The sequence below is a fragment of the Meriones unguiculatus genome, chromosome 16 (assembly GCF_030254825.1).
Source record: "Meriones unguiculatus strain TT.TT164.6M chromosome 16, Bangor_MerUng_6.1, whole genome shotgun sequence".
In the NCBI taxonomy this organism is placed as follows: domain Eukaryota; kingdom Metazoa; phylum Chordata; class Mammalia; order Rodentia; family Muridae; genus Meriones; species Meriones unguiculatus.
In genome coordinates this window covers 552,151-577,578 of record NC_083363.1, presented here as the reverse complement: position 1 = coordinate 577,578, position 25,428 = coordinate 552,151, and the positions used below count along the sequence as shown (strand labels likewise).

General features: G+C 44.6%; 1 protein-coding gene across 1 annotated transcript; it reads right to left on the bottom strand.

The window, feature by feature from the left end:
* Window positions 1–25: 25 nt before the first annotated feature.
* On the bottom strand, window positions 26–11,239 carry Mog (myelin oligodendrocyte glycoprotein). The gene is made up of 8 exons (XM_021659982.2): window positions 10,984–11,239; window positions 8,537–8,884; window positions 6,078–6,191; window positions 4,350–4,370; window positions 4,008–4,028; window positions 1,638–1,754; window positions 1,343–1,363; window positions 26–807 (listed from the first exon to the last, which is right to left on the bottom strand). The coding sequence occupies exons 1-8, from the start codon at window positions 11,066–11,068 to the stop codon at window positions 794–796; spliced, it is 741 nt and encodes a 246-aa protein (XP_021515657.1). The 5' UTR covers window positions 11,069–11,239; the 3' UTR covers window positions 26–793.
* Between the last annotated feature and the right edge of the window lie 14,189 nt (window positions 11,240–25,428).

Genomic DNA, 25,428 nt, shown 5'->3' with positions numbered 1-25,428 from the left:
AAAGACACGACAAAGAAAGGAAAAGAAGTGTGCAAGGATAAATTTGTATTAATTAGCACCTAGCTTGTTTGTGTCTGGTAGACCATCAGGTAGTAATTGTTGGGAAAAAAATAACAGTGTGTTCTGAGAAAAATGAAGGAGAAAATGAGAGGCAGGAGTATGAAGGACACAAAGGTGCAGAAAGTAGAGAAGCAGACCCGGTTCTCAGCCCTTGTTTCTCAAGGTCCGCCAACCATGCTGCCAAAGGAAGACGGTGGCTGTCGTCAGTTTTCTTTACTTTCCATCTCCAGGTTTTGGCTCAGGTTTTTATATTCATACTCCGGCTCACTTAGCTTTCCCTGACACTGTGGGCTCTTCTCTGTCCCTAACCCCCTACTCTCTACATTGCTGTTCTTCACAGTCTTGACTTGTTTCTTTTTGGAAGAAGCAGTCACTATTTGCAGAGTTGATGTTCTATAGTTTGTAATATAGAAGTTCTGGATATCCTGTTCGGTGCAATCATTCCTGTATTTCACTGGTACATGGGTGTCTTCAGATAGACTATCTGGCCTTAGCCATGGGGTATTTTCTGGAGGAAGATTGAGACAGGAGTAAAAAGATGTGGGAGCAAAAATTAAAGGAGGAAAGGAGCTGAGGAAAGGAAGATATTTCAAGAAGGGAATTCAAGTTCTACTTGGAATCCAGAGTGCTTCTGTAGATGTATATTGGAGAGTCTCTGTAACAAAGAAGCCAACAAGAGACATCCTCAGGGACCTGCCAGGCTCTCCTTCACTCCAGGAAGATACACCATCACTCAAAAGGGGTTTCCTAGAAAGAAAGACAACTTCAAAAATCTGCCAGTGAAGTCACTGAACCTAAGAGATAGAACGTTCATGGGTCATGTTATCTCTGCCTCCCTCCCCAACCTCCTGGTTGGTCTTGAAGGAAGGTGAGGTTTAGGATAACTCTTATGGAGCATGCCCAAGGAGGCTGAAGAAGTGGGATTCTGGCCAAGTGGTACTGAAAGCTCTTGGGTCAGCAGGTAAGAGTGGCTCACCAGCTTCTCTGGCACTAAAAACTTGTCTCTAACAGTTATTCCCTTTCCTTTTTCCTCAAAGAGTCCTTCCAGCCCTTCCTGGGAGTATAGTCTCTCAGTAACCATCTTCCCTGTGCTGGCTTTTTTTTTGTCCAGTTTAGAAGAAAGAAGAGAAAGGTTGGGTATGGAGGCACATGCTAGCACTTAGAGACAAGAGGCAAGAGAATTGCCATAAATTTCCAGACCAGGCTGGTCTACATAGTGAGTTCCAGGGCTGCACACTGAGACTTGTTTCAAGAGTGGAGAGGGGTGTTGGGGAGAACTTACTTAGCTCTTCAAGAAACTGTCCTGTAAACAAAGAGAAATGAGATGGTGGGTGATCAGTGAGATTCCTCCTCACCACCTCACAGCCTCCCCAGAAAACCCTCCATTTTCACTAAGGGGTCCATGCATCTCATTTAGTGGTTCTCAGTGTCCCTGAGGATTCTGATGGTGAGCATACAGACACACCAGAAAGGTGGTCCCTGCCCTTCAATTTAGAACTTTGGTTCCACTCTTTCCCATCCTGGTCTGCCCGAGTTCCCGCTGCATAGTGGTCCTGTTTGCTGCCCACACACTGCACCTGCTAGTCTTCGATGCAGCCAGTTGTAGCAGATGATCAAGGCAACCAGGGGTCCAAGAACGGGTACAATAACAAACAGTGTTATCTTCCAGCAGGGCACCCTCAGGAAGTGAGGATCTGAGTGGTAGAGCAGAACAGAGTGTTTCCCTTTATCCCCCACCACTTCTCAACCTGACGCCCCAAATACCAAAGGACTTCTGGACAAGCTATAGACTCCATGTTTTGGATGAGCTGTGCTGTGCCTTTATTTTCATTAACTTCTAATTGAATTTAGCTTTTTCAGCTGATTTAGTGTAGAAAATAATGGGTTTCATGATACTTTTCATACATTGTTCATACCCGCTATGCACTAGCCCTCCTTTATCCGCATCCCTAGCATTTTTGTTTGCTTTTTCGAAGACAGGGTCTTGTGTATCCCTGGCTGGCCTTGAACTTAAGAAATCCTCCTGCCTCAGCCTTCCAGGTACTGGGATTACAGGTCATCAATCCTGCTATCCCTAAGGTTTTATACATGTGTCTGTGTGTATATTATATATACATATATACTATGTATTTAGTATAATATATATTTACTATATATATTATAGTAATACAATAATTTTGAATATCTAATATATAGGAAAACAGCAAGAAGCAGGCTAGGGATGCAGCTCATCCCACATGTTAAGGGTTCCTAGGTTCAGTTCTCAAAAAAATACACACAGTATTAGTACTATGTATTAGTATTATAATACCAAGATATGAAAATGATTAAAAATTTAGACATTCAAATCTTTTACGTAAAATCCTGGGAGCTGGGAATGTAGCTCAGTTTGTAGAACTACATTCTTGTAGCTTGCCTACCATGCACAAAGCTCTGAGTTTCATGCCCAGCACAGCTTGCGGCTAGGCTTCATGGCTCACACCTATAATCCCAGAACATAGGAGGCAGAGGCAGGGAAATCTAAATTCAAGGTAAGCTTTGGCTACAAAGCAAGTTTGAAGCCAGCTTGGAATACATGACAGTCTGTCTCAAGTGAATGGGGTCAGCGAGATGGATTAGTTGATAAAGGTGCTTGCTGCTAAACCTGAGGGCCTGAGGTGATCCCCAGAACCCACATGGTGGAAGAAGAGAACCAGTTCCTGCAAATTGTCATCTGACCTCCATGAGAACACCTGCCCACGCTCACCCACTCACACCACACACACACACACACACACACACACACTCACACACTCACACACTCACACACTCACACATGCGCATACTTAAATTATTTTTCTCTCAGGATGTTCAGAGACTACATGTGTGACATCCACTAGCCCAATGTCAAGTGCTAAGGTGGAGCCATTAAGTGTACCAGAAGGTCTGAACAGGGTTGTTCTTGGCCTCAGAAAGAAAGGCTGCTTAGGAAGATTGCTCAGGGCAGACATTTTCTAATTTGTATGGAATCTATTCAACAAATGTTTGGGTACCCTTCTGTTGTTGCTGTTGTCCTGTGGCTGTGCGATCTGAAGTAAAGAAAATGCAAAGATGATTCTTGAGGAGTTACTGTTCTAGTTGGGGTATGCATGGTTGCATATGCATTTTCCAGCAGTGGGAGTTGAAGGCAGAAGGATTGGATGCCCAAGGCCATCCTTTAGGACATAGCAAGTTTGAGGCCAGCACAGCCTTATGAAACCCTGACTCAAAAAAGGAAAGATACTAGTAGTCTTTATTTTTCCTTAAAGGAGCCTTCCCTGATGTGCCTTTGGGCTGTACTCCTGAAAACTAACCCTGCCATATAAGTATGCCAGATGACTTTTTAAAAATTTTCTGGCTGTGGTGGCACATATCTTTAATCCCAACACTGGGGATGCAGAGGCATGTAGATCTCTTTGAGTTCAAGGCCAATCTGGTCTTCATAGTGAATTCCAGGTTAGCCAGAGCCACATAGTAAGACCATATCTCAAAAAAAATATTTTATTTTTATTTATGGTGTATGTCTTGTGTGGACAGATGTTTGCTCTGGGGTCAGGAAATAGAACTTAGTTCCTCTAGGGGAGCAGCAGACACTCTTAATGACTGAGCCGTATCTTTAGCCTTAGTAGTTGTGCCTTTTTAAAGTATATTTCATTTTTTCCACTAGGCAACCAAGTTTTTGTGCAAAGGATCTGTTATCTAATTTTTATAATTCACAAGGTGAAAAGTATATAAGAAGTTTTCATTTGTAAAATTTATGTAGTGCCTGACCCTGGAATGTGGTAATACATTTTTGCTATATTCCTACAGATCTTGAATGCAAAGAAGTAAGATGGAGGGACCTTACAAAAAGCCACTGGTCCTGGTCCCCCAGGCCGCAAGTGAAATCCCACAGTGACTTGGGAGGGCTGGGGTATGTCTGAACTTACCAAAAGTCCGATGGAGATTCTCTGAAAAGAACAAATGAAAAAGGATTCAGCAGGGCACTGAAAGGAGAACCTTTTCTGAAAGGGGATCTATTTAAATCACTTAATGATGGTTTTAGTGCTGACACAAAGGAGCTATTGGATTTTATGTCTACACTGGCTAAACTCAAGTGAAACAATGACATTTCTAATTTTTAACTGCTTATAGTTTTAAACATTGAAGTTCCCAAATGAAGGAAGCACAGAGCATTGGGTGAGAGGCAAAAATGGTCTGAAGAAATGGTCATTTCAGGCAAGCTAAAACAAGACAGGAGGAACTGGGGACGGAGGGTGACTGGAACTCACCAACTTCTGCTCGAAGTTTTCCTAAAATAGAAAAAAACAACAGTTTTTTAGTTTGACACTATGAGGACCCTTCCACACCCATCACCTTGAGCATTTTTTGATGGTCTGGGAGCCTCTTTGGAGAGTGGGGAGAGCTCTGGATTTAAAACCAAGGATTCAGGCTCTTTCTGTGGGCGTTGTCTGAATTAGATAATAAAGACTACAAGAGCCTGGAGGTGAGGGTGATCTGGCTGTCATCCCAGTGATTGCCAGGGCTGGTTATGTTGATCTAGCTGGTTTCTTTTCTTACAATGCCATGGATGTGTCCCTCCCAAAGCCGCTTGTTTAGCTGGAGAGAACAACCTTCCAGAAGAGCAGAGCCCACTCTTCTGTGGTCACTGTTCTTCGGTTAACGGTATACAAATAGCTGTACTTCATAGATAGAGCCCCCTTTCCCTGCCCCAACATTTAAGAATGCAAAACTCAGAACTGTCCCTCAGGAGCCAGCAATACTCAAACCACACGAATTGTTTGTTTTTCTTATATGTAATTCTCAGTCTGCGTGTGCACATGTGAGTACATGTGTCCCTGGAGTCCAAAAAAGCTTGTCAGATCTCCTGAAGTTATGGGTAGTTGTGAGTTGCCTGACGTAGGTGCTGGGGATGGAACTCAAGTTCTCTGTAAAGAGCACCACAGGCTTTCGGCCCCTGAGCTGCCCCTGAAGCCCTACCATAAGGCTCTACACCTTCTATTATTCCCTGCTCAGCTCATTTGGCCAAGTAGACTGGCATTTTGTAAATATGAAGCCGCATCTCACTGGAAGGAGGAGCTAGATGTTTAGTGAGCGACGGCTTTATGATTGAATCTGTATTAGGCATTTTCCTCTCTACACTTCCATGGTTTAAGAGGGAAAAATCTGTCCCTACCCAGAGACTTGGAGAACCTAATAATTTTCCTTATAGTTGGTGTCTACAGTAGAGTTGGATCCTAGCCTGCCTAGCTCTGTCTTTCTGCTCTATGCAGCCATGATGGTAGAGGGCATTTTCCTTGCTGTGGAGCAGGTAGTCAAACATTTGGAATGATTTTAAGGTAAAAAAACAAAAACAAACCCCTCACTGTGGGGCTGGCACAGTTAGTACAGAGTACTTGCTGTGCATAAGGCAGGGCCATTGTTGATCTGACATTTGCCTCCTTTCCATGGCCCAAACCCTCCTTGCTGCTCTATTCCTATCAGCAAGAGGAGGTGGAATCAGAAGACCTTATGCTTTGGTCTGGGAAGGACATAGTGTAAGGAGACTCTGACTGCGGGTTCTGGCCTGAACAACTGTTCACAGTCGAATGGAAAAGACAAGGGGACAGTTTCTTTAGTGCATTCTATGCGGCAAAGACTTTCATTTCAGAATCCTTACTAAAATGTGAAGTAGCGGGGTTGGAGACATGGCTCAGGGTGAAGAGTGGCTGTAGCTTCTGTAGAGGACCCAGGGTTCAGCTCTTAATACCCATGTTCCATTTCCAGGGATTCTGACACTCTCTTCTTGCCTGTATCACACCATTTGAGCAAGTCACTGAACCACCCCTAGACTCAATTTCTTCCTCAGCAATGAGGCTGTCAGTCTTACTTCACTGTAAATACAAGGTCCTACTATTATCTGAAAGCATTCAGTAAAACATGTTATGTAGTTTTGAACCCAGAAGCCTTAAAACTACAGACCAGGAAAGGATCCTGACAGACCTGACCGCTGTCCATACCTCTCAGCCTGTGCTGCAGGAAGAGAAAGACAAGGCCCACAGAGACCTGCAGGAACAGTGTTGGCAGAAGTGCAATGAGAACCAGCACCCCAGGGTTGATCCAGTAGAAGGGATCTGAAAGGCAAAAGTAATGTGTCACCCAGCCTGCTTCCCCAAACTGCAGAGCCTCTGTTAGGGCTGAATAAGGGAATGAACATCAAGACTTAAAAATGCTGACACATCCAGGCATGGTGCCACATGCCTGTAACCATAGTATTCAGGCATGGCGCCACATGCCTGTAATCATAGTATTCAGGGGGCTCAGGCAGGAGAATTGCTGCAACTCACAGGCCTGTAAGACCTGCCTGCCTTAGCCTTATTCTTGATGCTAATGTGGGCTTGTTTCTAGAAAGGGATAATGTGGCCATTGGTTTTTCTTTCTTAAACAGAGCACGTCTGATCTTGAACTCCTTGTCCTCCAGCCTCTACCTCCCAAATGCTGGAATTACAGGCCTGAGCTAAAACTTCCCAGATTTTATTCAGTGTTGTGAATGGAACTCCAACCCTTCCCCTCTCTCTCAGACAAGCAAACCAGGAGATTACTGAAGGGATGTGGAATGTGGAAACCAACTCAAAGGAAAGCATTCTCCCCTGAGGCAAAACGTTTAGTGTGTTCAGTGTGTGTTCTGCTTCACTCCCCAAATCTTTCTTGTGATGAGTTGGGCCTCAGTGAGTATGCTGGAGTTGGCAGTTGAACTGGGAACTTGCTGAGAGGAAGAGAAAAAAATCTGTATGCTGAAGTTCTGACCCTTCACTTCTTTGTGAGTGAAAATTCCTCAGCAAAAACAGCTGTGTGAAGAACATTCTGTGGCACAGCTATTTTCATGTCCCTGCAAGCTATCTCTAGAAACAGCGCTTTGTTACTGGGCATACAATGTGTCTTCTGGTCTCGGCCTGGCAACAGTCACCCCCACCTCAGATACAAAGATGATGGATTGTCTGATGTTGGCACTGCAGGTGGTGAGGAGAAGGGAAGGGGTCAGAGGCTCAGAACACTTTTGTTCTTCAATTACATAGCAATTAACTCTCAAAGCTCCCTCTGTCTATTTTCCTATCCATGATTTAACCACTCTGAGCAAGACAAATAACTCCAGTGTCAGCCATCACACGAATCATACTGACAACGAAGTATGAAAATGAAGCAATGGTGCTAAAGGTCTCCTCCACCACTGTGTGTGCATGCGCTTAATTTATTTAATTTTAATTTATGTGTATATTTGTGTGTGGGTATATGTGGGTGGCTTTGGAGACCAGGGGAAAGTATCAGATCCCCCAGAGTTGGAACAAAATTCTGGTCCTCTGCAAGGGCAGCAAAAGCACCTAACCACGGAGCCATTTTGCTAGCCCCTTGATTTTGTTTGTTTTGTTTGAGACGATCTCTTATATCCTAGGCTGGTGTCTGACTTTTCATCCTCTTGACTTTAACTTCTAAGTGCTGGGTTTACAGGCTTCAGTTTCTAAGATCAGTTTATGCAGTGCTGGGAATTAAACCCACAGCTACTTGCATTCTATTCAGTTGGTAAGCACTCTACCAACTGAATTATTTCTATTACACGTACACAAATTATATCCCTGCCATACAATGCACACACAAATAGGCACACATACACACAAGAATTATATCCCTGCCATACAATGCACACACAAATAGGCACACACACACATACACACACAAGAATTATATCCCTGACATACAATGCACACACAAATAGGCAGACACACACATACACACACACACCACACATATGTGGAGTATGTGTTATATGTATGATGTATATATATGCATTTATTATGTATACATATATTTAACTACACACCCAAACAGGGACATGTTTTTATGTCTTGCTCATGTCATTCAGCAAGCTATCATGGGAAGCACCCACGCTCTCTGGTATGGATCTAAAGCAATCATTGCAAGCTGAGCATGGTGACTCATGCTTTTAGTTGCAGTGCTCCAGAGGCTGAGGCTGGAGGATTGCCCAAGTTATATATACACGTAAGCTAGTTGTGGTGGCACATGCCTTTAATCCCAGCTCCCAGCACTTAGGAGGCAGAGACAGAGGGACCACTATGATCTTGAGGCTAGCCTGGTTTATATAATGAGTTCCAAGCCAGCCAGGGCTACATGTTGAAAAGTCACCATAATCATAATAATACAAACAACTGAAGTGCACAGGCATTTGTTTAGCTTAGATACCATCTTTTATTTAACTTCGCTTTCTTAGCCATGAACACTAACTCTGATTTCAGTTTTCCAATTCAAAAAACAAAGTAACTAGCAGCCACAGCATAGGAGTCCCTGTTTACTGAAGTATCTGTTCCTTTGGAATTGATCTCAGAATTGACGTGTTTGGGTATCTTACTTGAATAACTGAGGTGTGAAGGGGAGGTCACACTGCAGATTACCTTGGTGGACTCACCTTCCACTTTCAACTCCATAGCTGCCTCCTCTTGGTAAGAGTGGTCTCTGAAGAAGCAGGTGAAGCCTCCTTCATCTGAGAACCTCACGTTCCGGATCCGGAGAGTAACCTTCCCCTCAGCGATAGTCTCTTTCAGAAGCTCTGTGCGTCCCCGGTATTCAGGTGCTTGCTCTGCATCTTGGTCCTTGCCGTTTCGGTAGAGATGAACCACTCTAGAAAAGGGAGGGCGATACCACCCCACCTCCATGCCAGTGGCATTCTTCCCAGGAGATATGCGGCACGGCAGCTCTGCTTCATCCCCAACTAAAGCCCGGATGGGATGCCCTGGTCCTATCACTCTGAACTGTCCTGTCCAAGACATCAAAGAGGGGAAAAGAAAGAGTCAGATGTGACAAGTTCATCATAGGAAAGCTGCTTCAAAAAAGGGGAGGAGGGAGGAGACACAATTTTTTTCATTTTATTTATTTTTAAGACAGGGTCTTACTACGTAGCCTTGGCTGGCCTGGGACTCAGAGATCTTCCTGCCTCTGCCTCCCAAGTGCTGGGATCAAAGTTGTATCACCACACCCAGTGATTTGTTTGTGTCTACATCAGCACACATGAGTGCAGGTGCCCACAGAGGTCAGAGGCATTTGGCCCCTCTAGATCTGTGGTTACAGGTTGTTGTGAGCCACGGATGTAGCTACTGTAACCAGACCCTAGTCTTTTGTAAGAGAAGTAAGTTACCTCAGAGACCTCTCTCTCACCCCTGATATTATTTTGAGACAGGGTCTTGCTCTGTAGCCCAGGCTGGCCTTGAACTTACAGCAGTCCTCCTGTCTCAGCTTTTTAAGTGATGGCATTGTGAGCACATGCCACCATTCTTGGCTTAGGACAATGACATTTTTTCTTTTAAAGGTTTAACATTTGTGCCAGTGTGGGGGAAGCATATCACCTTTGTGCACTCTTGGAATCCATAAGAAGCTGGGGTTACCGGAGGCTGTGATCTGCCCCAGGTTGGTGGTACTGGGAACCCAACCTACAATCCTCTGCAAGAGCAGCAAGCATGCGTAACAGCTGGGCCATCTCTCCAGTGCCTTTTTCCATTTTTGAGAGCTGGCACTTATAGCTCAAGCAGGCCTTAATTTTCCGTGCAGCTGAGAATGATTTGAATTTCTGGTCCTTCTGCTTCCATCTCACAAATGCTGTGGTTACAGGGGCTCACTAGCATGCTGGGTTTAAAAGTTGTAAACGGAATTAAAGAGCCTCAGTGGGGATCCTCTTTTTTTTCTTTGACAATGTATGAAGTAAGCAGTCTAGTTAAAGATATGTTCTGAATGCCTGAGACAGAATACTCTCACATGAAATCATCTGGACAATGGCTTCCACTTTTCAACCAGCTGTGTTCACCTCTGACTCATCAACTGGGAGTCTTGCCTCCTTCTTGGAATGTGGCCTACTATTTCTAAGTGCTTTCTAGCCCTCTATCCTCACACTTTGTTCCCCACAGTCGCTGTGGAAGTCACATACTCTGGGGATAGCTGCTTCACTCTTCTTTATCAACAGGACCTTCAGCCTTGTTCTGGACCATTCTCTGAACATCTCCCCAGTGAGATTCAGCTACTGGCAAGTAAGCTAGGTTCTTTCTTATACCAAGGGCTAATCCTTGGGGCTAGGCCTCCATCAATCACATGGCTCCCTGAGGTGTACCTCTGTCTTCTATTTCTTTATTTTCTTCCTAGTTGGGAAACAGGCTCCTGTATAACAACTCATTGCTGCCTGATTCTGCAGAGCAAGTTGTCAAACATAACAAGATGTTATAACTGAACTGTTTATTTCTAATATTTATTTTTTGTGCTATTTTATTTTGTCATTCAGGTCATTTGCCCACTGAGCCATTTCACGGACTCTCAACAAACATTTGTCGAATTTACCACAAATAAGCATAAGATGTTCTCTCTCATTAACTCTGCCAGCACCTCCAAGATGTTATTGTCCTCTTTTGAAAAGTGAAAAAGACAAAACTAGGGGCTGGAGAGATGGCTTAGCAGTTAAGAGCACTGACTGCTTATCCAGGGGACCTGGGTTCAAATCCCAGCACCCACATGGCAGCTCACAACTGTCTGTAACTCCAAGATCTGACACTCTCACACAGACATGCATGCAGGCAAACACCAATGCACATAATAGAAAAATAAATAAATGTTAAAAATTAATTTATTAAAAACAAAAACAAAAGTAGGGCTGGGAATAGAGCTTAGCTTGCTCCAGGCCCCAAGTTCAATTCCCAGCACCATATGTTTGAATTTTATTCCACAAGAAGCCTAGAAGGTTACTAAAGAGAGAAAGCATGCCAGCAGATCCAAGTGTAGACAGGACACTCATATGGCCGTTGAGGTTATTAAAGGAGGTAAGCCCCAAATACCGCATTCTGGTGGTCTCTTCCCGGCTGGAAGGAGCATGCTTACCTGCAGAGCTGGATGACAGCTGGAGGAGAAGGAGCAGGGAGAGGAGGCAGCGGTGCTGAGAAAGGCTCCACAGACTGGTCTTCATGGTTACTGGGGAGAGTCCCTGGCAGTAGGGTCAGGTCAGGCTGAAGCCCTGGGGGTGCATGTCCCTCTCCCCAGGAAACCTGAAGGGAGAATCTGGGAGGGCCCTATGGTCCAAGCCCAACCTCCATGCAGGCATCATCACAGCTGTGCTCAGGGGAATGGCCCCTCGGCACAAAAGGACTACAGATCCATCAGTGACCAGGGCTTGCCTCCCCTCCCCTCACAGCCCTGGAACAGTGGCTGCCTGGTACTGGGCCATTTCTCTTTTCCCCTCCCTGCATCCAATCTTGGGAAGGACATGTGGTGCTGGCAGTCAGAGGGGCTTGTTTGTGGGTCTGTAAGGCATGTTTAACCCCCCTGCCACCAAAAACTATCTAGGGGAGAGGGATTACTGAAAGTGTTTAAAAATATCAGCCTTGACTTGTTGTGTCTATTGTCTTTTTGTGGGTGGAAGTCTTGTGTATACCAGCCTGCTCACAAACTAATACCACACAGGATGACCTTCAACTGTCTTTATATCCTGACTACTGAGATGATACAGCAGCCTGTAATTACCACACCCTCGCCTAGTCTCCTCTTCCTTCTCCCTACCCCAAGTCTGAGACATGCTCTCCCTATGGTTGGCAGTCCTGGTACTTGACATATAGACTAAGCTAGCCTTGAATTCACAGAGATCCACCTGCCTCTGTGCTGCCATGCTATGTGCTATGCTGATAACAACCTGAACCTCTGAACCCGTAAGCATTAAATGCTTTCTTTCACAGGAGCTGCTGTGGTCATGGCATCTGGTCATAGCAACAGAACACTGACTCAGACAGTAGAACATAACTGATTTTCTACAAGGTTTATTAAAAACACAAACCAAACAGTTAAGGGACAAGCTAGAGAGATGGCTCAGAGTTTAAGAACACTGGCTATTCTTCCAAAGGTCCTGAGTTCAATTCCCAGCAACCACAAGGTGGCTCACAACCATCTATACTGAGATCTGGTGCCCTCTTCTGGTGTTCAGGCACACATGCAGGCAGAATGCTGTATACATAATAAATAAATAAATCTTTAAAAAAATAAAAAGACTCCCTTTTCTTGCTTGGTGTGTTGACCCATGCCTGTGATCCCAGCACTAATGGAGGCAGAGGCAGGTGAGTTCAGGGCCCACCTGGTCTACAAAGCAAGTCCAGGATAGCCAAGGCTATACAGAGAAACCCTGTCTTGAAAACAAACAAACAAACAAACAAACAAACAGAAAAGACCCTCTTTTCTTCAGCTAGGACTCAAATAGGAAAATTATCTGAGACAACGGAGAAGCCAGGTCCCTTCCTCCTAGGAAAGGATCAGTTACCCTATCCCACAGTTAACTGGACTTTCTTAGCCTTTGTCCCATGGCTTCCAATAAATTTTAACATGGCCTAAACGTACTTTGGCTAAACTGTAAATTAATTTATTTTCCATTTATCAGTTTGCGTCTTTTTTTTAACATAGAGAAATTATGCAGGATATGTATTAAAGGATCTCAGGGCAGAGCAGCGGTGGGGCATTTGCGTAGCAGGGTGGGTGGCGGCACCTTCTGTGCTTTTAATAAACACAGCGTAGAAAATCAGTTATGCTCTACTGTCCGTTCAGTGCTCTGTTGCTGCGACGAGACGCCATGACCACAGCAGCTCCTGTGAAAGAAAGCGTGTAACGCGGCTGGCTTACGGGTTCAGAGGTTCAGGTTGTTACCAGCGGAGCGCAGAGCATGGCAGAACAGAGGCAGAGGTGGTATCTGAGAGTGCTACAGCTGGATCGGCGCCCGCAGGAGTGAGACACTGGGCCTGGCTGGAGCGTTTGAAACCCCCAAACCCACTCCAGCAAGCCACACCCACTCCAGCAAGGCCACACCTCCCAATCCTTGTCAATTATCACCGCTCCCTAACGATTAAACACTTACATTTGTGACAGGAGCCATTCTTTTTCAAAGCACCACATCAACTAATGATTAAGATGTTACGTTTCAGATATTATCAAGCAGGGCAGGCAAGGTGCTGCATGCTGTGATGTCAGCGCTTGGTGGTAAAGGCAGGAGATACAAAGTACACTGAGATGGAGGACTGCCTGGGCCTAAACAAGAAAAGCCCAAGCAAAACAAAACAAATGAAAACAAATAATAATAAATAAATAATAAATAAAGAAATGTCTTATGTGTCTTCTGTTATTGTGATAATAATAATTATGATGATGATGAAGTCACTGTATTTTTGTGTTTTAAGAAGAAAATCATGTAGCGTAGTGAGTCAGGAGAGCCAAGCATCTGCTTGCTTTCCATTCTAAATGGGAGGCAGAAGTGCTGGTTTAATCAAAACCAAGCCAGGGCTATCCCGTGGAAGAAGCATTTAGCTGTTCAGAATGTGGGCCCATGTGTGACTGAAGTATGTGGGACAGCTTGAGAAGAGAACTCGAAGGCATAGTTTATTTTGCTCTTCTCACAGTGTAAAGAGTTTCTTTAGCCTGGCCTACATGCAGGTTCCAGGACAGCCAGGGATACTCAGAAAAATCCTGTCTCGGGGGAAAAAAAAAATAATTTGTTTATTGGAGCTGTAGTCTCCATGGGAAAAGACTGCCGGAAGAAGCTTCCCATTCTGGATCGGAAAGCCAGCGCAGAACGTTTTCCTTCAGCATCTTTTCCCTCTCTCTCTTCTCCATCTCTGCATTTCCAGGATACCTTTGCAGCAGGCCCTTGACTGGAGGAGGCAGGAGAGGTTTTTAGTCTGCCCAGCAACAGTGACGCCCACGGCCTGGCCACTCGCTATTGGTTGCCAGGGACCTTTTGGGGTGTGGGCTGTAGCGTCTGTCCGCGTCGCTTTGACACCCATCTCCTCAGGAAAGACCTTGCTACCCTTTTCGCTTCAGGGTCGCTGCTTCTGGTCACCTGCTTTTCCTCCACTCCCGTTTCATTTCTGTTTCTGTGCAGTGTGGACCCGGCAGCCATCCAGACCAGGCTGGGGAGGCCCCGCCCCGCGGTGGGCTGTCAGTCACCACCGCGGCTCTGACGCCGGCGACGTGTGCGGGCGGTTTCCGAGCTGAGAAGCTGTCACGTTGCAGACGATCTTGGAACCTCACAGACGCTCCCGTTTGTTTCCTTTTCTGGGGATCGACCCAGGACCTTACAGACTAGGCAGGCACTCTACCTCACAATTATAGCCCATCTCAGCCCATTTTCCTAGTAGAGAAAACTATAAAACGGTGTACTTATGTGACCTGGAATTCCTAGAGCTCTTTGAATTCTTTTTGTTTGTTTGTTTCTCTTTTTCGAGACATGGTTTCTCTGTGTAGCCTTGGCTGTCCTATACTCGCTTTGTAGACCAGGCTGGGCTTGAACTCACAGTGATCCATCTGCCTCTGCCTTCCTGAGTGCTGGGACTATAGGCGTGCGCCACCATGCCCACTGCACTATGGATTCTCATTCCAATATGAAGGACCTTGTTTCCTCATCTGTGTCAGAAGTGGAATTCTCAGAAGTGGAATCCTCAGAAACGGATTCTGGGTCTACACCTTCCTAGCTGAATGAGAAACGTCCGAGATCCTAATCTTGCACATGAATTAAACAAACCTCAACTTCTGTATTTATAAAACGGGAACTATTAAAGAACCAGCCTACCTCCATCTTAGACGTAAAAGCCATTTATAGTAAAGATAAACTAGGTTCATTCCTGTTTATGATTATGATTAAACCTCTGTTTCTCAAGGATGGGGCGAAAGCCCCCTAGTAGCCTTAGGTACACATGGTTCTGCACTGCCTACTCCAGGAATGGCGTCATATATAACTTTGTTTAAAGAGTTGTTTATTGCTATCTTGCACCCCTACCTTTGTTTCAAAAGGTTTTACGACCACGTAAGGCTGCCCTGTTAGTCTACGCCTGTAATCCCGCCTACTCTCCCCCTTTTGGAGACACGGTACCCCCGACCCATGTCTTCCTCACAACCAATGCTGACCTCCCGAACCCTGCCTTAGAGGGAGGCAGCCCGTGAACATGAATGAAAAATCTTGCTTTAATTAATCTAGCCGTGATGATTTGGTCGGTAGTCCTTCTCCTCCCATCTTTGGGACTGACGCTGCAACACTTCCTTCGTGAAGCAGAGGGTACATAAAGGTGTTTGGTGCCGCTCTTGGCTCTCAGTAGGCAGAACTGCTATGCAGAGTGCTAGCCAAAGAGGGCAACACTTTGCTTTATTTCCCCCTGAATACTGATCGCACTTCATTCTCACCTTCTTCCAGGAATGTAACAGTGAGGAACACAGTACAGAACAAGCTGTGAAATGAACGGCAACCTCCCCACCCTCTCTTTACATACTCAACCTCAATAAACTTGTGAAAAGGATGAAAGAGAGGTATAGAGGGGGGACCTAGGCGGATCGGGGGTGTGAACACGATCAAAATACATAATATGCACATTTGAAATTCTCAGTGAGTTAACAAAAATGTTATATTAGAAAAGAATGACTGGGGGGCTAGAGACGGCTCAGAGGTTAAGAGCACTGGCTGCTCTTCCGGAGGTCCTGAGTTTAATTCCCAGCACCCACATGGTGGCTCACAACCATCTATAGTGAGATCTGGTGCCCTCTTCTGGCGGGCAGGCACATATGCAAGCAGAACACTGTATACATAATAAATAAATCTTAAAAAAAAAAAAAAGAATGACTGTCTAAAGGTTGGGGCTGCAGCCCTCTTGGAACTGGGATGTGTCAGAGCTCAGTTGGAAGCATGCAGAAAGTCCTTGCTCTGAGCAGGAATCCAGTGCCAGCCTCAGAGGGCTGAGGCCAGCCTGGCTAAATAAGTTCATTTTTCAAACAGATGAACAATTAGACAACCAAGGACAAAATTTCTACCGTCTCATCTCTAGCCTTTCTATTCAATTCTTTTTCAGGCAGTGATTTTGTCCTCAGACACCTTCCTGAATTGTGACTATAGGTCAACAACTTGGTCTAGATTACAACTAATTCATGTTTCCTCAGGGTTCTCCTCCTCCCTATGGCACCCAGTACTGGGGATTGAAACTAAGGGCTTCCGACATGCTAGTCAAGTGCTGTACTACTGAGAAACGCTGCTAGCCCTAAAGAAGTCATTTTCAACAGGTTGGGAGAAAGAGGATGTGGGAGGGAGGAAAAGGTGATTGACCTGTGATAAAAGAGCTTTGGTTACCTTTCAGGGCCCAGGCACAAAGGTAGGTACCTAGAGTTAGTGCCTCTCACCGTACCTTTTCTCTTTCCTTACTGTTATTCTCCACATCCATTTCTACAGCTTCTGAGTCCACAAGTCCCTTCCTAAGTCCTTTCCCTTGTGTCATTTCCCCTCCTACTTCAGGAGGGGAAAAACATTAGTTTTCCCCACACCAAACAAGATACAGGTTTTTACAGTTCACAATCTCCGGGTTCACAATGGGATCAACAGATGGCCTCATTGTCCATCAGAAAGGCATAATCAGAGTTATCCAAAGTTGCATGAATGGTAATTATGAAACTGTTGAGCTCAACAACAGTGGTGGAAACCTGGGGGTCTGTGTAAATGGAGAACTTGAACTTCTTTCTATAACCAACAGAAGGTCATTCTATCAGCAAAGAGGTGAACCCAGAGCCATGTTCTCTGCCAAAGCTGTGGAAAACCAAGAAGCCCGGAAGACCTGTGTTTTGGTCAGCCTGTGTGCGAATTCAGTTCAAGACAGTCAGTGATCTCTTTGCCACTGAGGTAGTAGCCACAGGCATAGTTATTGGCAGCGGCTCAGGGTGGAAGAGCTGATAATTTCATCAAAAACTGTGGGCTTCAGGTCTAGGAACTCTTTCCCTGGGCATATGTTTGCCCACACCTATCTCACTGAAGAAGATGCTGAAGGAATTATCTCCCACGATGGTCTCTTTATTTGGCATGTGGCTATCAGGCTGGACTCCATGTTCTAGGCAGTAGAGCTCTTAGCAGGCATTGCTCATCTGGATGTCAGCCAGCCCAGTTCGACAGCATTCACATGTGGTAGCTGCAGTTTAGGAGGTAAGGATGACAGAAGCAGACACAATCTCAGTTACTATCCCTGAGGAGCTAAGACTTGTAAGCAATGCAACAGTAACATTCTTAATGTAACTCATGGCACTGTTGACTGGTCATGGACTTATGGCACAAAGGCTGAGGCAGCTTAGTCTGCTGACACTGGAAACTAGGGGGACTTTGTAAGAACCTGCAATCTATAAAGAGTCTGGAACCAGAGCTGAATGAGGATGTGATAGGAGGTAGGGTTGATGTGGCCTCTGTGATTCTGAGTTATCCTGCTAGTCATGTCCTGAACAGAATAGCATTTCAAGCAGCACAGCCCCCACTACTTCTCTGTAAGGTCTAATGTAGCCTAGGCAGCCTTGACTGGCATATAAGGCTCACTACAAACTCTAATCTTCCTGTCATTATCCTTCAAGTGCTGGGCTTTCAGGGTTTTTTCATCATGCCCACCTTCTAGTACAGAGCCTGCTAAACTGGGTTTAACTAGGAATTTATGCCTAGTTGTATTCAAATCATAGCCAGAAGCTGTCTTGAAGCTTACCAAAAATGTATTTTTGAGGAATGTATTTTTTTTATTTCATTTAGTGTTTTTGATATATTTTCACAGTGAACATATGGACTTTATAATAATAATTTTTGAAAAGATGTTATACAACAAACAAAACTGAAAAAAAAATTTGCTCTTTAGACTTGCTCCATTTCTAAAGAGTTGCCTTGTAACTAATGCCATCTAATGGGCTAATTAAATAATCAAGCTCTGCAGGATGGCACACACTTATAACTCCAGCATTCTGGTGGCTGAGGCAGAAGGGTTACCTAGAGTTTGTGACTAGTCTGATCTATTTAGTAAGACCTTGTCTTACACACACACACACACACACACACACACACACACACACACACAGGTGTTCTTCTTTCCGGTGGTACAAGAGCACAGAGAAGTTGCATGCATGCAGGAAACTTCAAAGGACAGGGTGAACCTTGACAGAACAAAGCCCCTCACTGCAGTTACACAGAGTTCACACTTAATGCGACAGCAGGCCATCAAATGATGGTAAACCATCTACATGCAACTCAGCAGAGAATATTAACCACTGATACCTGTCAGATAGATTTTTACATCCTTACACCATTTTTCTGTTAGTGTGTTTATTTCTCACAATAGTTTATAAGATACATATTCTAACGTCATAGATGAAGAAGTAGAGGCCAGAGGGATTGTGGAAAGACCATGAGTAAGATGATTATTGTCTTAATAAGGTCTAAGGCCTTAGCTCTTAGGTCACCAGATTGGCTTCTTCTTAGAGACATTTCTCATATCCATGTGAGTACTTGAACTGAGACTCAGGAAAAAAAGAGTTAAAATGTTCTCTATCACATAATGTGATAATAATATCCCATAATTCTCTATCACATGTTCTTTCCTCAAAATGTTTTTACTGATATATACTCATGTTAACTATGTTTGAAAATGCAGTTTATTACATTATTGCCAACACTTGATTTAATTTTTTTGAAATTATGTGCATATGTCACCAAATAAAACTTCAAGTGCCATGTGTGGATTACATTTTTTTTCTGGTGGTTGCTAAAGGGGTCCTATATACCTACCACCCCCAAAACATCCCAGGTTATTGCCCCTTCCTATTGATTACTCTCCACAGCCTGAGGTAAGGTCCTGTTGCTGAACACACAATTTACTTATGTGGTTGAACATGGAGAAATCCTGCTGGTGCCCAACCAGAAATTTCACCCCTACTGACTGGCATTCCTGGTGCTGGAAGGCACTCTGCAGGCTACTGGGGGAAAAGTATTCATTAGGATCTGCCAGCCTTGAACCTTATGCCCTACAACAGCAACCTGTCTGCAAAACAGACCAGCGCAGTAGTGGCACAAGTGTTACGGGAGTAACTTTGTGGGTGTGAATGAGAATACCCTTCATAGGCTCGCATATTTGAATGCTTAGTCACCAGTTAGTGGAAATGTTTGGCAAGGATTAAGAGGTGTGGCTTTGTTGGAGAAGTTTATAACTGGGGTGAGCTTTGGGGTTTTAAAAGCCCACTCCCGGCCAGTCTTGCTCTTTCTCCTCCTGTTGCCTACAAATCAGAATGTAAAAACTCTGAGGTTCTGCTCCAGTGGCATGTTTATCTGCTCCTTCCCGTGATTGCCAGTTTTGCTCAGTGCAGTCACGTGAGTACATTAACCACACTCCAGGGCAGCCTCATGCTCAGAAGTGGTTGGCGAACACAAAACAGGCTCTGGGGTTTTTGTTGTTGCTTATTTTTTTTTCCCCCACTTTTTTGTTTTGTTTTTATTTTTATCTTTTTTTTGGACAGGGTTTTTTTATGTAACCTTGGCTGCCATGGAATTCACTCTGCAGACCAGGCTGTCCTTGAACTCTCAGAGATCTTCCTGTCTCCACCTCTGCAACGCTGGGAATAAAGGTGTGCGCCACCACAGTCTGGCTTTGTTTTGATTTTTTTCTTTTTTATTGATCGAGAGGAAGAAGAAAGAAAATGAAATTGGGTAAGAAATGAAGGATCTGGTAAGAATTGAGGGGGGAGAAACAGTATGATCAAAATATATTGTATGAAAACAACAATAATAAGATTAATATATATAAAGGAAATGATGTGTACGTATATGGGATTTGTGCACTCGTATATAGTGCTAGCAGAGTGTGTTGGATCTGCTGGAGATGGAAGTACAGGGTATGTGTGTGACTGCTGAGAAGTGAGCTCTGGTCCTCTGTAAGAGCAGGGTGTCTATTTCCCTTCCCACCTCTCACACATAATCAGTACTGACTTTGTGCTGTTGAGCTGTAGACTTAGAGTGAGGAACACATCACCCCTAACTCCTTTAGGATGCAGGAACACTTGTGTGGTGCATTTATCCTGATATTTCTTCCGGAGTCCATCTGCTCAAGGCCTCCCTTTTTTCCTGGCAATCCCTTATCCTCTGGCACTCCTTATCTACAGAGAATGAAAGGTGGACACTGGCACAGGTGAAAATTCACTACCCATGTATCTGATTTTGGAGCAGGCACTTGGGATAAACTCAAGAACCACGGTCCTTTGATGGGCATTTTCGGAAAGCAACTAGAGTGACAACAGCCAGGCACACAGGTCCACATTACAGAACCCTGGTACTCAGGAGTCTGAGGAAGGAGGATCTTCAGTTGGAGGCCAGCCTGGACCATATTAGACCCTCAAAATCAAACAAAAAAGGAGAGGAGAGAACCTTAGGAGAGGAGGGAGTGGGAGGAGGAAGAGCAGGGGCAAGAACAGGAGGAGGAGGATTGATTAGGCCCCCTTCTTGGTAGGTACTGTCTCACTGTATTAGTAATCTGACTTGGCCACATTTATTAACACGGCTATGTGAAGTAGAACTTGTGTATGCATCACAGATCATACAATGTAGGCAGGGCCCAGAGATCCTCCTACTTCTAGTGCTGGAAAGAAACTTCAGTCTCCTAAAGACAATAGCTCTGGGCAGGAAGTAAGGTCCCTGGCATATCGGCATCCTAGACAGCATTTATAAATGAAGCAAACAGGCAAAGAGACTGATAAAAGATGCCAATGATAAACAGCAGAGGAATCTACCAGAGAGCTCCGCGTATAGCCCAGCTACACTGCTGGCAGCTCCACAGAAAGATGAATCTACTCCCAGGAGAACTGTTATCCAGGTAACGATGGCCCTAGTGGATTTATCTGTAGCAGCACTACAGAAACACAGAGATGTCTCAGGAAGATGGAGCCTTGCGATGTTTCCAACAGCTGCACCTCAGGTCAAGTAGGTTCTTTGCAGTCAGTGTTTTCATCTTCCCGTGCTACATGAGTCTGAGCTTCTTATTAATAGAACAGAAATAGTAGTGTCTCTGTCAGAAAGGTCCCCCCTGCCATCTGCCCTGGGGCTAGACTACATTGGAGTAGCTCCCACAACCACCTTCTGCAGTCAATCTTCCTAGTGTGATTAATTACTTAATCAATCAATTCATTCATTTTTTCACATATTTAGTGTGTGTGCGTGTGCACGTGTGCGCAAGAGCATGCACGTGTGTGTGTGTGTGTGTGTGTGAAGAATATGGAGGTCAAGATTCTGTAGTAATGGGAGCAGGGGTTGTCTCTGAAATGAACTCAGGGGCTGGCTCTTTGACTACTTCCCCTGAGGGAGGAGCAGCCTTATCAGGCCACAGAGGAAGACCTGATAGGTTTGGGTCAGAGGGAAGGAGGACCTCCCCTATCAGTGGACTGGGGGAGGGGCATGGGAGGAGGTGAGGGAGGAATAGTGTGATTGGGAGGGGATGAGGGAGGGGGCTACAGCTGTGATACAAAGTGAATAAACTGTAATAAATAAATAAATAATTTTTAAAAATAAAAACATTAAATAAATAAATAAAAAGAATATGGAGGTCAAAGGACAATTTGCGAGGGTGGCCTCTCCATTAAAACATGTGCACCCTTGAAATCAGTCTTAGGTCTTCAGGCCTGGTGACAAGTAGCTTTACCTGCTAAGCTATCTTATTGGGCCCTATTTAAAATTTCTCAACTCCGTTTTTCTCATTTGACATGTGGAGATGTCAGGACAGGACAGAAGAACTTGGGAAATATGGCTCATTGCTAGAGTGCTTGGCTATATGTACAAGGCTCTGAGTTTTGTTTCCAGCATAACACACACACACACACACACAGAGAGAGAGAGAGAGAGAGAGAGAGAGGGAGAGAGAGAGAGGGAGAGACAGACAGACAGACAGACAGACACTAAGAATGAATTAGAAGAGAACATAATGTAAATTACCCACCATTAAAGGTGTTCTGCGCAGATTCAAGTGTAGCAAATATTGAAAGCATCTGAAGGTGTGTATGAGTCATGCTGTTGTTCCAGAGTGACGGTTTGAAAAGACAGGCGAGGAAGAGTAAATCCAGCAGGTGTTTATTTACTCTCAGTTGCTAAAGCACTGCTAGTAGCACACCTGTTCCTGGCTTTCTCCTCCTCTAGGATCTCATGTGGCTCGTGGTTTTCAGGGTCTGGGCAGGACCTGCCTGCTTTGCTGTGGTAGGCTCACCAGTATATATACACACACATATATAATTCTTAGTTTATTTTAAATATTTAAAAACCTGATAATTTCATAGTTACGGGAGTATGAATGTGCACCAAATTTGTATTGGTAAAAACTGAGGCTGGTAAAAACTGGTTTAGGCTCTACTCATCAGTTAGCCTATATTCATCTATATTGTAAAGATAAGCTTCAGTGATTTGTTATTGCTTTGGCTACTCTAACACTTAATTAAACTGTGCTCTTTCATTTATTACATAAGCGCTTACTTGTGGAGACATTATTTATAGAGGTACTTCACACTGCCAGCTTGGTAACCTGGCTATTGGCTCAGAGTGTGCCTGAGGCAGGGAGATGTGAGCTGGAGAAAGGGTTATTTCACTGATGTTCTGTGAATTCTAGACTAGACTAGACTTACTTGTGTATGGTTGCAATGGCATGACAGCAGTAAGCAATCTTCCCACCCCCTTTGCCTGGATGAAGAAGCAAGGCCAGACCGTCAAGAACGCACACTGTGGCCTGAATGTTTGTTTCCCCTGGTTCCCAGTTCATATGCTAGGACCTAATGCACACACAGTGAGATATAGTCAGAGGTGGCCATTTGGGGAGGTGATTGGTGTTTTTAGGAGAGCCCGCTTTGGCTGGGGGATTTGGCTCAGTGGGAGAATGATTGCCTAGCACACACAAGGCCTGGGTTGGATTCCTCAGCATGAGGCGGGGGCGCAGAGGTCCAGGAAGAGGAGCTTGTGCATCCCCTCCACAAGCACACTGTCGATGCAACTAGGTGGGCAGCATCTGTGAAGAAGCCATGCAACCTCAAGCTTATGCTTCCAACTTCCAGATACACCAGCAATACATTTCTGGTTGTCGTTGTTCTGTGTGTGTTTTGTTTGTTTTTTAGAAGCTGTCTGGGGTAAGGGAGAGAGACAGTGTTTCACAGTAAAGCCCAGAGGCCTAGCCTGGGACTCACTATGTAGCCCACCCTGGCCTCTGACTCTATCATCTTTTCAGCCCCAAGCTGCCCAAGTGCTGAGATTGGAGTCATTACACAGCTCTCTGCAAGTGTTTAGTTACACACACACACACAAACCGAAATAGTGATGCCCAGAGTGGAAATAAGACCAATGCCTTAATTTTGAAGTCTTATCCTATACATATTTTTAAATAACACAAGATATATGGGACAGAAAGGTCCCTGAAGAACAGGTCCTTCACTCTGGAGGAAAGGAGTTCATGAAGACCAAGCAAGGGTCTCAGTGCCACTGGCACATGCCTATAATCCCAGCACTCAGGAGGTGTAGGCAGGAGGATTAGGACTTTAAAGTTATCTTTGCTACCCATTAAATTTGAGAGTTTGGGACCAGACTGTGCTACATACTTAAGACCATCTCTCTAAAACAAAAACACCAAAAAACAATACTTTAAACAAAACAATAACAATACAACCATACAGACAAACAAACCCCAGAGACTAAATGCCACCTTGGTCTCAAACTGTGCGTGACACAGACTGGCTTTGAGCTGGTCTTTCTCCAGCCTCATTCCTCCACGTGCTCAGGTTATTGGCAATTGTGCTATGCTTGGACAAAAGTAAACTCTGAAATGTAATGTGAAGAATTTGAATACAAGGATAGGCATGATGGTACATAGCTTAAGCTCCAGCACTCAAGAGGTAGGTGCTGGAGGATCACCATTAGCCAAAGGCTGCCCTATTTTATCAAGTTGCAAGCCAGCCAGCACTGCACGGTGAAGCTGTCCAGTTTTTAATTTGGGTGCAGAATAATGAGCTGAAGTTCGAGGGCTTCGCTGACTTCTACCTGTGCTGCCCTGTTTTGCTGTTTACTCTCTCCAAAGCGGTTTAGAGCAACTATTCACTGTGGTGATGTGAGGGCCAGGCGGCATCTACCCAAGGAACCCACTGTTTTCTACATCATCAACAAACTGGGCTACTTTGGTTATTTTGTTTTCATGGCTTCCGATGCTGTTAAGCTTTATGCTCTCTGGGGGTGGGCAGGAGTTAGAAGGGGAATATGGGAAACAAAATAAACAAGAATATTGGCCACTCTCTGGGGAACTAAGTGGAAACTCCTGTTTCCATAGAAAAATGACAAGAAACTGCAAAAAGGAGCCAGCATTGTGAAGGCAGGCTTTGTATAGAAGGGATTGTGCCCGAGGACCTTTCTAGAAGAGAGATACTTTTATATTTGTTGTAGAAGGAAGTGGAGGGCTAGAGGAATAATGGAACACTTAGCATGTGTGAAGCCCTAAGTCCAGCCCCAACATTCTATCTCCCACTAAATACATTATCTGCGGGAAGAATAGTGCTAACACTCTGTGATTTGGGGAAAGTTCTAAACAGATGTCTTGAGGAACATGGACAAGGTATTCTGGAAATCATAGTGGAGAATGCAAAGGTATGAAAGGAGAAAATGGTAGCTACAGAGTGTTGTAGAGATGAGTGTATCAGGATGCTTATACAAGGATTTGTATAAGCATTTGTCTGATAGTGCTTTGTGATCCAGAGAGCATGCTTCCTCATGTTTCATTGTAGCAGGGTCCTGCTGGGTCTGGAGGGGTCCAAGATCACATGGTAACACTCAAGACAGGTATATGGCTGAACAGAAGGACTAGCTTTCAGACCCCACCCAGAGCCAGCCAGCTCTTCTGACTGTCTGGGAAACTTCTCTTGCTGGTGTCCATAACTTCAATTGGCCAAATTTCCTTTGTTTGGTCCTGCTGAGAGGGTAGGCCTCTCAGAGAAGGATGGCTGTTATTTCCAGTTTTTAGAAATCCGTCCTACTCTTTTGTTTATTGTTTATCCCAGCGGTCCTCAGTCTCTTTCCAGGCAACATTTAAAAGTTTATTTGGTTTCTTTTTTGTGTTTAGTGGTGTGAGAGGTGGTGCACTTATGGGCTGAGCTGGTGTAAAAGCTATCCTCCTGCCAGATAAAGAGTTACCTCTTATCCAGATTTTCAGAAGTCCCCTGGGACATTCATGTAGGTGAAAACTTGTGTTTAATTATCTGAGCCTAGAATTTAATAGTTTTTCTTTCAATGGTCTGAATATGCAGCTAACTTTCTAGGAATGCAATTACCGTTCTGTGAGAGTTTGGGGAAGCTTGACTTTGCTACCAAGAGCTGCTCAACATTTCCTAAAGTCACTTCATTGATGGCAACATGCCGGAGGTAGTTGAGTCACTGGCTTTGCACCTGTATCAGTGTGTGTTGGTCGAAGTTCCATTTCTGTGATTTTATGGGGAGGTGTAAGCATCTGCCTGTTTCAAGGG